This window comes from Monodon monoceros, unplaced genomic scaffold (assembly GCF_005190385.1).
Source record: "Monodon monoceros isolate NGI ecotype Baffin Bay Population unplaced genomic scaffold, NGI_Narwhal_1 Super_Scaffold_7, whole genome shotgun sequence".
Lineage (NCBI taxonomy): Eukaryota > Metazoa > Chordata > Mammalia > Artiodactyla > Monodontidae > Monodon > Monodon monoceros.
The window spans coordinates 95,106,096-95,118,281 of NW_021703784.1; the positions used below are offsets into that span (position 1 = coordinate 95,106,096).

Consider the following 12,186-nt stretch of genomic DNA (forward strand, 5'->3'; position numbering starts at 1 on the left):
ACTTACTTTGCGTCACAGGTCTCTTTTATGTCAGCTTCTGTACAGATTTAGCTCCATGTTCAAGTCATGGCCAACAAGGCCACCCTCTGTTATTTTTATCTTTGTTTTACAGCCTTCTGTTTCACTAACACACATGCATACATGTATATATGGGAATCTAAATGTATTTTGTTGGAGGGAAGTCCGGGAGGCAAATAAAGAGAAATGAAATTCTACGGTTGCAAAATTCACTTCTGGAAAGTAGACTTACAGAGCAGTCCCTACTCTTACATTTCTTTTCGAAATATAATTTTTTTCTTTCCTTTTTTTGGGAAACAATATTAAAATAGAACCCAGTCCTACAGAAGCCGTTACCATCAGTCCAACCAGTGTGACCCTAACCTGGAAAAACGACACAGCTGGAGTAACGAGTACGATGGAAAATGGGCAGATGAGCCTTGCAAATCAAACAGGTGGTAACAGCACATACTCAAGTCCAGGAAGCAATGGGACTTCAGGAGATACCACATTAGGTAAGATGATTAGCTCCCAGGAATGATCATGAACCATCCTTCTTGTCCTGTATCCTAGAGCCTTGCCCATTCAAGTTGCCTGCTGGAAAGAGATTGATTTTCATTAACTGTGGAAGACGAGAAAAGATTCTGTATTGTTTCAAGTCCAGGAGTTCAGGTGACAGGATCACTCAGTATTAAGGTCCTGTGTGTTTTGGGATATTTTAGCTACTTCCAACTCTTTGATTTAAAATTGTTTTCATTATTATTGATTAATACTTACTTTTCTGCTAGGACTTGGGGACGGAGACCTGTTAGAAATGTGTCTTGGGCTTCCCTGGTGGCGCGGTGGTTAAGAATCTGCCTGCGAAGGCAGGGGACGCGGGTTCGAGCCCTGGTCTGGGAAGGTCCCACCTGCCGCGGAGCAACTAAGCCCGTGTGCCACAACTACTGAGCCTGCGCTCTAGAGCCCGCACGCCACAACTACTGAAGCTCGCACACCGCAACGAAGAGTAGCCCCCGCTTGCCACAGCTAAAGAAAGCCTGTGCGCAGCAACGAAGACCCAACACAGCCATTAATTAATTAATTAATTGAAAAAAAAAAAGAAAAAGAAATGTGTCTTGATGGTGTTGGTAATTACTAGGCTTCTTTTAATCTCCCCAGGGAAGTTGATGCTATATTTATATTCCTGGGAGCTTCCGTTGGGCATGAAAGTTTGATATACTTTGTAGAGGAGTATGTGCTTCAAATGAAATAAGAGTCCAGGGACTCTTATTAAGCTTAGATTTTTCTTTAGTTTAGATGTCAGTACCCTGAGCCACCTGTTACAGCTGCAAATATAGCTTTTTTTTTTAAGCTGAAAAGAACCAAAAATATAAAAAACAGATGAGACGCTCTTTTTAAGCTGAGAAGAATACACAATTTAAAAAAGAGGTCCTGTGTTGGTTTTCTGATCACACCCTGTGTCGGGTGTGCTCTCATTGGCTGGTGAAGGCTGTGGAAAGCTGACCTCCTGAGCCCATGGTGTGAAGTGACCGCCTGGCACAGCGCCATCTGCACACGGAGCAGGCCAACGCTAAACCAGTGGTTTTCAACATTTTTTTTTTTTAAGCTTGGAAACTATTTCCTTAAATAAAATCTTGCCCAGATGCCCAGTAAGTAAAAAGAACTGAAGAGAGAGGAGCTACAGGGATGCAGTGTCACAGGTACCTTCAAAAACCTCCTGGAGGTTCTCAGTACAGTTTTAGAGAAAACAGAAACCCACAGTAAAGATTTGCTGTATTGTGAGAGAGAGAGGAAAAGAAGGAGAGGGCAGAGAGGAGATAGAAGAGAATTAAGGAGGAAGAAGAAGACAGAATTTAGAAATGCTGATGGGACAACGTGATACAGAATTGGTGACTATAGGAAAGGGGAGGTGGACAGGTGGCCAGAAGCCCGCAGCCCAGGAACCAAGGATCCTCACTCCACCTTAAAGCCCCCAAGGTCAAGGCTGTGTTTATCAGCTACTGTTTACTGAGCACATACCATGTGCTTAGCTGTCCTTAATACATCAGGGTGTCCTCACAGTAACCCTGAGGGCTACAGTGGAAGAAATGGTAATGCCGAGAAGTTAAGTTTCTTCTGAGCTCCCAGAGTTATTGAGCCATCATGTAGTGGGAAGCCAGCAGCCTGATTCCAGAGCACTGTGGTACAGTGGTGTTCATAACAGTTACCCAGATCATTGAGATGGCTGCTTTATTTGTGTTGCGCGTGTCTTTTTTTTTTTTTTTTTTTTTTTTGCGGTACGCGGGCCTCTCACTGCTGTGGCCTCTCCCGTTGCGGAGCACAGGCTCCGGACGCGCAGGCTCAGCGGCCATGGCTCACGGGCCCAGCCGCTCCGTGGCATGTGGGATCTTCCCGGACCGGGGCACGAACCCGTGTCCCCTGCATCGGCCGGCGGACTCTCAACCACTGCGCCACCAGGGAAGCCCCTGCACGTGTCTTTTTTAAAGAAGCGTGTGACCCGATGTAGAAATCTTTGCATCAGAAACATTTGATGTGAAGAACAGGATTGCAGAATGGACCAGCTCGCCTCAGAGCTGGATGGTGCCTTGCAGTCGTCCAGGCCAGTGTCTTTGAGTTCAGCCACCTCAAGCAGGGTTGTGGAACTGTCTGCAGTGCTGCCTGTGCTTGTATCAATATATGCTTAAAGCTGGAGCCCTGGGCTCTAGTTTCCCTGATGCTACAAGTAGTGTGCATTCTTGAGCAAGTCACCCTGCTGTTCTGAATCTCCATGTTCTTATCTCAAGATTGAAGGGAGTGGATGTCATCTTGGCCAAAATGGTTTGGTTTATGTCACAACCAGTCAAATAAAGTGATAGAAAGAACGGAGGGGGGATAATAGAGACTGGAAATGTTCTGAAAATTTCCCTTGGGGTTGGAATACAGGGAAGAGGGTCTTCGTTGAAATGTCTTGATACTGTGAAATATTATTTGTATTATCTGGAATTGAGACCTTTAGATGTAGCAAATGATCACCTTTTTTTTGATGCTTATTCCTGATATCTAAAACAAATATTAAATGCTGCTTTTTAAAAGGGCAATTTAGAAGAGTATCAGATCACTGTTGGAATTAACTGTCATGGAGAACAGTTCAGATCCTAAAAAATTATGGCCTTAAGGTTTATTCTTTTCTCCTTTTTTTTTCTGCATAATGATAAGTTTTCTCCCTGCTGTGAAATGATGGAACTGCACTGGACTCTGATATAATGGAAGTATTTTTAGTGAGTCACATTGAAACATCAATGTCCCCAGTCATTCTTAATGAAAGGTGACTACAAGTGTCTTATTCCATCAGTGCCCACTGTGTGTTTTTAAAATAGAGCCTCATCCAGTTTCTGGTCTTCGTGTTGTCTTCGTGGGTGTGACGCACGTTGCTCTTACCTGGAAGAATGATAACATCACTGACACCTGCCGGATGTTCCTTGAAGGAAGCCAGGAGTCGACTCAAAACTTAGCACTCAATATTTCAGACCTGAAGCCAGGGATTCAAAAGATACACGTCACCCTGTATCTTTCAAATAAGTCACAGAGTGACCCTCTGGTTACAGAAAATAGCTTAGGTGAGTTACAAAAGTGGGCTTCTGATCTGCCTTGCTGGTTTTGACTTTCAGTAACTTATAGTTAAGAAAAATTGTTCTTATAATTTGTACGGAGTTTAGAATTTATAGAGGTCTTCTCCACATTTTAGTTTGACCTCCACGAGTATGTGAGGAAGGAGGGGAAAATGTTCTTATTTTACAGGTCGGCACTGTGGGTGTTGAAACTTTTTGGAGCCTGGCATCCAGGAAAGTAGCTGGGCCCTTTAGCTTCTTAAATTTTCGGTTGGGGGGCTTCCCTGGTGGCACAGTGGCTGAGAAGTCCGCCTGCCGATGCAGGGGACGCGGGTTCGTGCCCCGGTCTGGGAAGATCCCACATACCACAGAGTGGCTGGGCCCGTGAGCCATGGCCGCTGAGCCTGCACGTCTGGAGCCTGTGCTCTGCAACGGGAGAGGCCACGACAGTGAGAGGCCTGCGTACAGCAAAAAAAAAAAAACAAAAAACAAACTTTCAGTTGGATAGATAACAGATGTGCTAACCCAAGTAGGCCCGCTGGAGGAACTTAACCGCATCCATGGAGAAAAGGGCTGCTTATCAGGCGAATCTAGCAGGTGTCTTCTGCATTGACAGTGGAATAGTCATTTGCAGACTTCATAGAATTTTCAGGGGTAACCCTGTGAATTGAGAACAAGTACTCAGTCCCCATTTTACACATAAGGAAACAGATGTACAGAGTAGGTGTCAGGATTCTTGATGGCAGGTGACAGAATCAGACTTGAAATAGCTTAGACTAAAAGAGCAACTGCTTGGCTCGTGTATATTTCCCCACCAGGGGCAGCAAGGCCTTGAAGGAGGAGAGGAGGTGACTCTTGTCTATCTTTCCTGCTTCCTTCTTTCTTTTTACCAACTTTCCCCTGGTTCAGCGGTTCTGCTTGTTTCACCCTCTCTCAGCAGGGGCCTTGGTCCAGGGAAAGAATTCCTTGAGTGGGCTCTGCTTAGCCAAGTGTGAATCATGAGGTTGTCCTGGAAATCCATGTTTGGAGTTGGGTGGGAGACGATGGTTTCTTGAAGGAAGCTGGGGAGAGATGCAAATCGCTGAGTTGGAGAGAGAAGCACAGATATCTGCGGTGCTACCTGGGCTAAAAGTGCAAAGTGCAATACCTGCCCCAAATCGGGACCCTTTCACAGAGAACGAACGTGCGGACACGATGGAGGGGAAGAGGGGGTGGGATGAATTGGGGGATTGGGATTGACATATATACACTACCATGTGTAAAACAGATAGCTAGTGGGAACCTGCTGTATGGCACAGAGGACTCAGCTCCGTGCTCTGTGGTGACATAGATGGGTGGATGAGGGGGGGTGGGAGGGAGGTCCAAGAGGGAGGGGATACATGTATACATACAGCTGTTTCACTTTGTAGTACAGCAGAAAGTAACACAACACTGTAAAACAACTATACCCCAATTAAAAAAAAGAAAAGGCAAAAAAACTCACCAAACCCCCAAATCAGGGCCCTTTCAGGAGCATGTGTATCTCTGGGGGAGGAAGGGAACAGGTGTTTGTGGAGTCCCAGCTGTGGGTACTGTCTGATGTGTCGTCTTACGGTGGGGAGGGCACCGGCGCTGACAGAAGACAGGGATGCACTTCTGTCGCAGGTAATATCTTTGCCTTTTGTGTTTGAAACAGATGCCAGCAACACAGACCGCTTTCTGCAGCCACCCGGGAGCCCCACTGCCCCTGGGTACAAATACAGACTTGAATCTGCAGCCCCGTCCTCTGACCCTTCTCTGCCCCAAGACACCACGGAAGTCCTGCTTTTTGGGTTAAAGTCTGACACACAGTACAAGGCCACTGTTTATCCTCGAGCAGCAAATGGTGCGGAAGGACAGCCCCGCGCCACAGAGTTTAAAACAAGTATGTTGAATTTTGTAAAGTGGCTTCAGCCAGAGTTTTCTAGCACAGAGTTTGTCTTCTGTGATTCTGGTTCTGAGTTATCTCTTGCTTCATAAGTAGTTTTGTTGCGGGAGAGAGTTTTCTGGAAGAGGTTTTGGACAGAGCAGATCCAGTGAGTTTCTTCTTAACTCTGTGGCCAAGACCCTTCTTTCCTTGAGCTCATTACAACGTAGCTGCTCATTTCCTTGAACAGCTACCATGTGCCGATGCTAGGGGCTACCTCATTCTTTGTTTCATAGCTCTGCGCACTGGCCAACGAGACAAACTGGCATAATGTTTTTCTCTTGTAACTTGATATTCATTTTGTCCATGTTGGTTAAGTATTTTCCCCTTGAGAGAAGAAAATGAGTTTCCTTTTTTGGCCTGAACTTGGAAGGCATACTGACCTTCCTATGATACTTGCTGACATGCACGTTGCTGCTTTCTACCTATAATTTGTCCGCACTCCCACTCTGTAAATTGAACAGTTTTAGAGACTTTTTGGATTGGTGCTGATGAGGGGGTAAAGAATGGTTCCTACCCTCAGGGAATTGCAGTATAGATGGGGAATCAAGGCAAACATACATGGGAAAGCACACGGTCAGGCTCTGTGGGTTCAGGAACAAATGCTGTAGCCTTGCAGCTGTTGGGGGCTTGCTTGCAGGCAACACAGACTGACTCGGGTTATCTTATCCAACAATATCTCTGTTCTATATATGACAGTCTCTTTTCTGTACAGCAGAAGCTAGCACCACCATCATACTTGTAAGTCAGATATACTCCAATAAAAATTAAAACAAACCCCCAAAATATATCTGTTCTGAAAGGCTGTCATAGATCCATAGAATGGAGGGAGTAAGGATGGAGGCTGGAGGACCAAGGACAGAAAACAGTCGAGCATCCAGGGAACTCTGGGGGGCTGGTCCATGCTGGAGCTGGTGACACTCCCTCAGGATCCTAGGGTGGAGAGGGTGTCCTGTTGCTTTCTAGATGGCTGTGCTGGGGAAGGGAGCCGCTGTCCCTCCAGCTTCCACATGGGTGGTAGGCACTTCCTCCCTATAAGGGGGATTGGGTTGCCTTTTGGAAGAGGGACTTGGATGCTGCATAGGCAGCCCATGGTCACTGTGCACTACAGTTGCCCACTAAGTGCTGTGGACATGGGAAGGCTGGAGCCTGATTTTAATATTAAATCCCAAAGGAAGGCCTCTTCTACAGGGAGGATCTGAACTTTCTTTGAAGGGAGGATAGGACTTGGATAAATGGAGAGGAAGCGGAGGATGTGTCAGCTGAGGCAACGTCATGAGTGAAAGTGCAGGTGATGGACGCTGAGGTACAGAAGTGGAGAGGCACTGGGACTAGGTGACATCTCAGGGACTCTGATGATTCTGGAGGGGTTGATTCATTTCCTAGAGAGATGGTATATGTGTGTTTTGAGAGCTGCTCTCTCTTTTGGAGGGGCTGGGAGGATGTGCTATAGGACACCTGGGGGCAATTTTTGGCTGGGGGAGGAGTGGGGGGAAGGGACTCCTCCAGAGGTGCCATTGACAGTGGTGGGGCTGTCCTACATACAGGATGCTTGTGCAGGGAGGTGAGTGGGGCTGGAATCTGGTCTCTGGGTCTTTCACCAAGCCACACACCCCTGGGCAGAGCCATCCAGAGGAGGGCCTTTTTGCCTGATCCTGCTAAAAGCGGCCTGTGGAGTAGTGTGGACCTGGGGTTCCCTGCTTTTTAAAGTGATTTGAGTGGAATTAAAGTAACAGTGATTGCATTTTTGGCTTTTGGTCATGTGGATATACACAAAGTCTGGTTGGTGTTGACTGTCCTAGTGTTTAATAAATAATAATAATATAATATATACTACTATAATAATTATATTATAGCCTTAATCCTCTCTATGTTGTGTGTGTATGTATATGTGTGTGTATACTCATGTGTACACACACACACACATACACACAGATACACATACATGTATGGTACCAGGCACTTTTCAAGTGACTAATTAGGTGGGATGGAGTTAAGGACACCATCAGAGGATGTTGAGACGCCTGAGACTAGTCATGATAGGAAATTACGTCCAAGGCTGAAGAGTAAGGAGAAGGAGATGGTGTTTCTGGAGCCGAGCGAGGGCTATGTCAGAACAGGTGACCAAGAGCAGGAGGCGGTGAGGAGAAAGACTCCCAGCTGCTTTCTCCTCCAGCCCCCCAGTAGCGTGCCCCTGTTGCTCACTGGTGGAACCTGGTCCCGGGCCACCTGGCAGAGTCTCTACCCCCCACCCATGCACCAGTGATGCAAGGTACAGGGCTCAGCCTCCCCGGGGCACAGAGCAGGCAGGAGAAGGACAGGGGGTGGATTGGGAGAGTGGGGTGGGCAGGTGGTGAGTAACTAGCGCTCTTGTGTTACCTTCTGTTGAGTCAGGATTATTATCCTGACTTTATAGATGAGGAAACTGAGCTCGGTGATTTTCCTAAGATCCACCTGCCTATTCAAGTAGAGCTGACCTTGGAACCCAGACCTGCCTCATGTGAAAGTCTGTGATCTTTACTTGATCATGTAGAGTATAGTGTTCATTCTTGGATGGGTGTATGCTTGAGACCTTTTGGGGTCACCCAGCACCTAGGGGGGCATGTGTAGAGTCCATGTTGTTGTTTGAGGAGTCTGTCGCATCTCTAAGCGTCAGCTCACAAGAAGAGCGTAGAGTAACTATGCAGTTGCAATTGGCCAGGTTGTTTTCTTCACTGAAGATGCTGCCTGACTTTTGCTGGGACCGCCCTACACTCAGGTATGTTGCGTTAAATGGTGTAGAGTAGGAAGGAAGAATCGCTAAGAGTGTTTCTTAGATTAGATGACGTTCCTTGATGACAGCATCTCTCCCTCTCTCTGTCTCTTTCTGTCTGGCTTGGCCATTCTGGTGGTTGTTAACTCCTCTTGTGTCTTTGCAGATTCCAGTCAGGTGTTTGACATCAAAGTTGTGAACATCAGTGCCACAGGCTTGACCCTGACCTGGAAAATCAATGAGAATGAGTCATCTTCTGTCTATACCTACAAGATACAAGTTGCTGGCGAGACAGATCCCTTCAATCTCACTGTCCATGAGACTTGTGCCGTCATCACCCCACTCAACTCGAGCACGTTATACAGCATCACAGTGTGGCCTTTCCCTGACAACAGTTCTGAGGGCATACCAGGCTTTCTCCAGGTGTACACCCGTGAGTCCACTCATTGCTTTGCTAACCTTTCTTGCCTGCCTGCTATGCACCAGGCGCAGATACAAGACAAATTCTGTTCCTGCCCTTGAGGAAAGCACAGCTCACCTTGTGGGTCCACAGGGACTCTTACCACCTTCAGGATGTGTGATCTTATGACGGTGACCACTGATTGACCCTGCCCACAGGCCCAGCGTCACGTGACGGGCTTTCCTTGCATGGTCTCATTTAATGTTCACAAATCTGTGACATGGCACTGGCCTCATTTTATGGATGAGGAAGCCAAGGCCGAGAGAGATGCTATGGACAGGTGTCAAACCTTGTGAGTGTCAGAGGTAGGATCAGACAGCTGGGCTCTCTCAGCTCCAGCCTGTGCTGGTGACAGCCATTCTTGTGTGCTAGCGACAGGGAGCAAGTTGATACGTGGAGACAAAAAGAACCTGGTTATTCATGTCCCTTTGTCCTTTGGATGCTGACGTTATAAGGAAATAGGACACAGCTATGTCTTGTCTTTTCTTTCTCCTGATCCAGCTGTCTCTTAAAGACAAGATGTTAGGCAGCAGATAAAAACCATTCTGTTCCAAGGACGGTCCAATAATTAAAACAATAATGGTGTGCCAGTAGAGTAGTAATGTAATAATATAGTAATATCGGTATTGCGCTGTACCACGAGCTTTACATGTATTGTAGTGGTCTTCACGGTAGGTGTTAGGATCCCTGTCTTACAGATGAAAAGACTATAGCTCAGCACAGCTGAAGAGTTTGCCCAAGACCACAGAGCTGGTAAGCAGCAGGGCAGGGACTTGGACCCAGGGGTGCCTGGCTCTGGACCCAGGGCTCATCCCACCGGAATACTGTATTCGAGTGTCTGTTGCTTTCCAAGAAGCACACCTTAGGCATTCTTACAAACGTCTTCTGACTGGGTCTTTGGAGTAAATGAAATCTGCTTTTCTTTTCTTCACCTTTTACTTTTTTTTTTTACTGTTTAGTCTCTCTATTAGTTAGGATCAGGTTCACTGTGAGTAACAAATTCCCGAAGTATCCAAGACAGGAGTTTATTTCTCTCTCATTATAAAAGAAGCCCAGTGCTAGGCAGGATGGGATGGTTAGCTACCGCTCAGTTGCAAGAAACAGAAACCATGAGCTATTTTAAGCTGAAGAGGATCTTATCTTGGGAACTGAGGGTTTATAGAATCATTGGAAGTGCTGGTGTGTTAGTTTGCTAGGACTGCCATAACAAGTACGGCACATTGGGAGGCTTAAACAATAGAAATCGACTCTCTCACAGTTCTGGAGGCAAGAAGTCTGAGATCAGGTGATTCAGGCTTGGTTTCTTCTGAGACCTCCCTTCCTGGCTTTGTAATGGCCGGCTTCTCCCTGTGTCTTCACGTGATTCTCCTTTGGTCTGTGCATGTCTGTGTCCTAATCTCTCTCTTTTTAAAATTTTATTGAAGTATAGTTGATTTACAATGTTGCGTTTAATTTCTGCTGTACAGCAAAGTGATTTAGTTATACATAAATATATTCTTTTTCATATTCTTTTCCATTATGGTTTATCACAGGATATTGAATATAGTTCCCTCTAATCTAATAAGGATACTAGTCATAATGGATTGGATTAGGGCCCACCTTAATGGCCTCATTTTACCTTAATCACCTCTTTAATAATCCTACCTCCAAATATAGTCAGATTCTGAGGTACTGATGGTTAGGACTTCAACATATGAATTTTGGGGGGACACAATTCAACTCATAACATGTGGGGTGCAGCTCTAGGCTGGGATCCAGAAATGACTCCCAGCCTAAGGGTGCAGAACTCCCCATCCAGGGAGTCCCCAACTGTGTCACTGTCAGCAGCCCTGGCTGTAGTTGTTGTCTCCAGGAATGTACTGAGCTGCCGTCCTGGCATCAGGAAGCTGCAGCCACTGCCACATTGTTGGTTCTATAGCCAGGCAGCCTGAGCTGCAGGCATCACACCCACATTCCAGTTACAAGAAGGAGGAAGGATAAAAGGTAACGCTCCATCCTTTAAGGATGCTTCTTAGGAGCCATATGGTCCTTATACTCACATCCCATTGGCCAGAACTTAGCCTAGTAGCAAGGGAGGCTGGGAAATGTAGTTTTTCTTTCCAATAGCCATGTACACTGCTAAGAATCTGGGGGTGTATGATTAAGGAAAACGGAAGGGGGAATGGATTTTGGGGGTCAACAGCAGCCTCTGCTGCACTTCCTTAAACAGAGACTCTGGAAGGCTAAGTAATGTATACAACATAGGCAGCCAGCAGTGGCCAAGGTCCTGCAGTGCCTGAGCCCTTGACCCATGAGAATTTACGCCTCTTCTCATTTCCTTTGAATGACTTTGTACAACTTAAACACCAGTTTCTGCACTCCTGTGGCCAAGTATTCTCTTGTTGGTTAGAAACATGAGTTTCTGAGGGACTTGTGTTGTAGGTGATAATACAAAAAAGAGAAAAAGAGAGGTTGGGTGTCCCAAGTGTACGTTTAATCTCATTGTAAATATTTTGTGAGGTTCAGTCACCCTTGTCTCCTGGAGAAATAGATTCTTAATCTAGTCATTTACTTTCTACCCACAGCCCCCAGTCCAGTTTCTGACTTTCGAGTGACAAGTGTCAGCACAAGGGAAATTGGCTTAGCATGGAATAGCAATGACTCTAATTCCTTTGAGATACATATCACAGCGGCTGAAGTTGGAGTAAATCAAACAACGACCGAACAAAGTATTGTCATTGGTGGCTTATCCCCTGGAACCGAGTATCGTTTTGACATATTTCCACAAGGACCAAATGGGACTAAAGGGGATTCCCAAACAATTTACAGTACAACTGGTAAGCAAATAGGTTGTATTTTCTGAGAAACAGTCATGTTTCTTAAGGGAAATCAGTATAATTTATAAATGTCAAATTTTCCAAATATTGCTTTTCTTTTAATTATCTAAGAAAAACTTTTTAACAAGTTTATAATGACAGCAATTCATATTCATTATATAAAATACAGACAAGCAAAAAGAAAAACCACATGTAAACCAACAACCAGAGATAATAACTAATAGCTTTTGACGCGTGATGTTTTAGAATTTTAAGGTATAGAAAGGTGTGTATGTGTATATATATTTTAACAAATATTAAAACCCTGTACATGTGTTATCTGCTTTTTTTCATTTCAAGTTTATTATGACTATTCTTCCCTATTAGCATAAATATTTCTGCAGGATAATTTTTTTTTTCTTTATTAAACATCTTCATTGGAGTATAATTGCTTTACAATGGTGTGTTAATTTCTGCTTTATAACAAAGTGAATCAGTTATACATATACATATGTCCCCATATCTCTTACCTCTTGTGTCTCCCTCCCTCCCACCCTCCCTATCCCACCCCTCTAGATGGTCACAAAGCACCAAGCTGATCTCCCTGTGCTATGTGGCTGTTTCCCACTAGCTATCTGTTTTACGTTTGG

At 45.4% G+C, this 12,186-nt stretch overlaps 1 protein-coding gene across 2 annotated transcripts in view; it reads left to right on the forward strand.

Moving 5' to 3' along the window:
* PTPRJ (protein tyrosine phosphatase receptor type J) overlaps positions 1-12,186 on the forward strand; it is a 169,675-nt gene that overhangs the window by 115,195 nt on the left and 42,294 nt on the right. The window contains exons 4-8 of one of the 2 annotated variants that reach the window (XM_029207065.1): positions 330-512; positions 3,354-3,593; positions 5,260-5,487; positions 8,448-8,714; positions 11,306-11,557. In XM_029207065.1, the coding sequence (XP_029062898.1) occupies positions 330-512; positions 3,354-3,593; positions 5,260-5,487; positions 8,448-8,714; positions 11,306-11,557 (1,170 nt within the window). The remainder of the gene's footprint in view (positions 1-329; positions 513-3,353; positions 3,594-5,259; positions 5,488-8,447; positions 8,715-11,305; positions 11,558-12,186) is intronic. The other variant, XM_029207066.1, reaches the window with a different exon arrangement.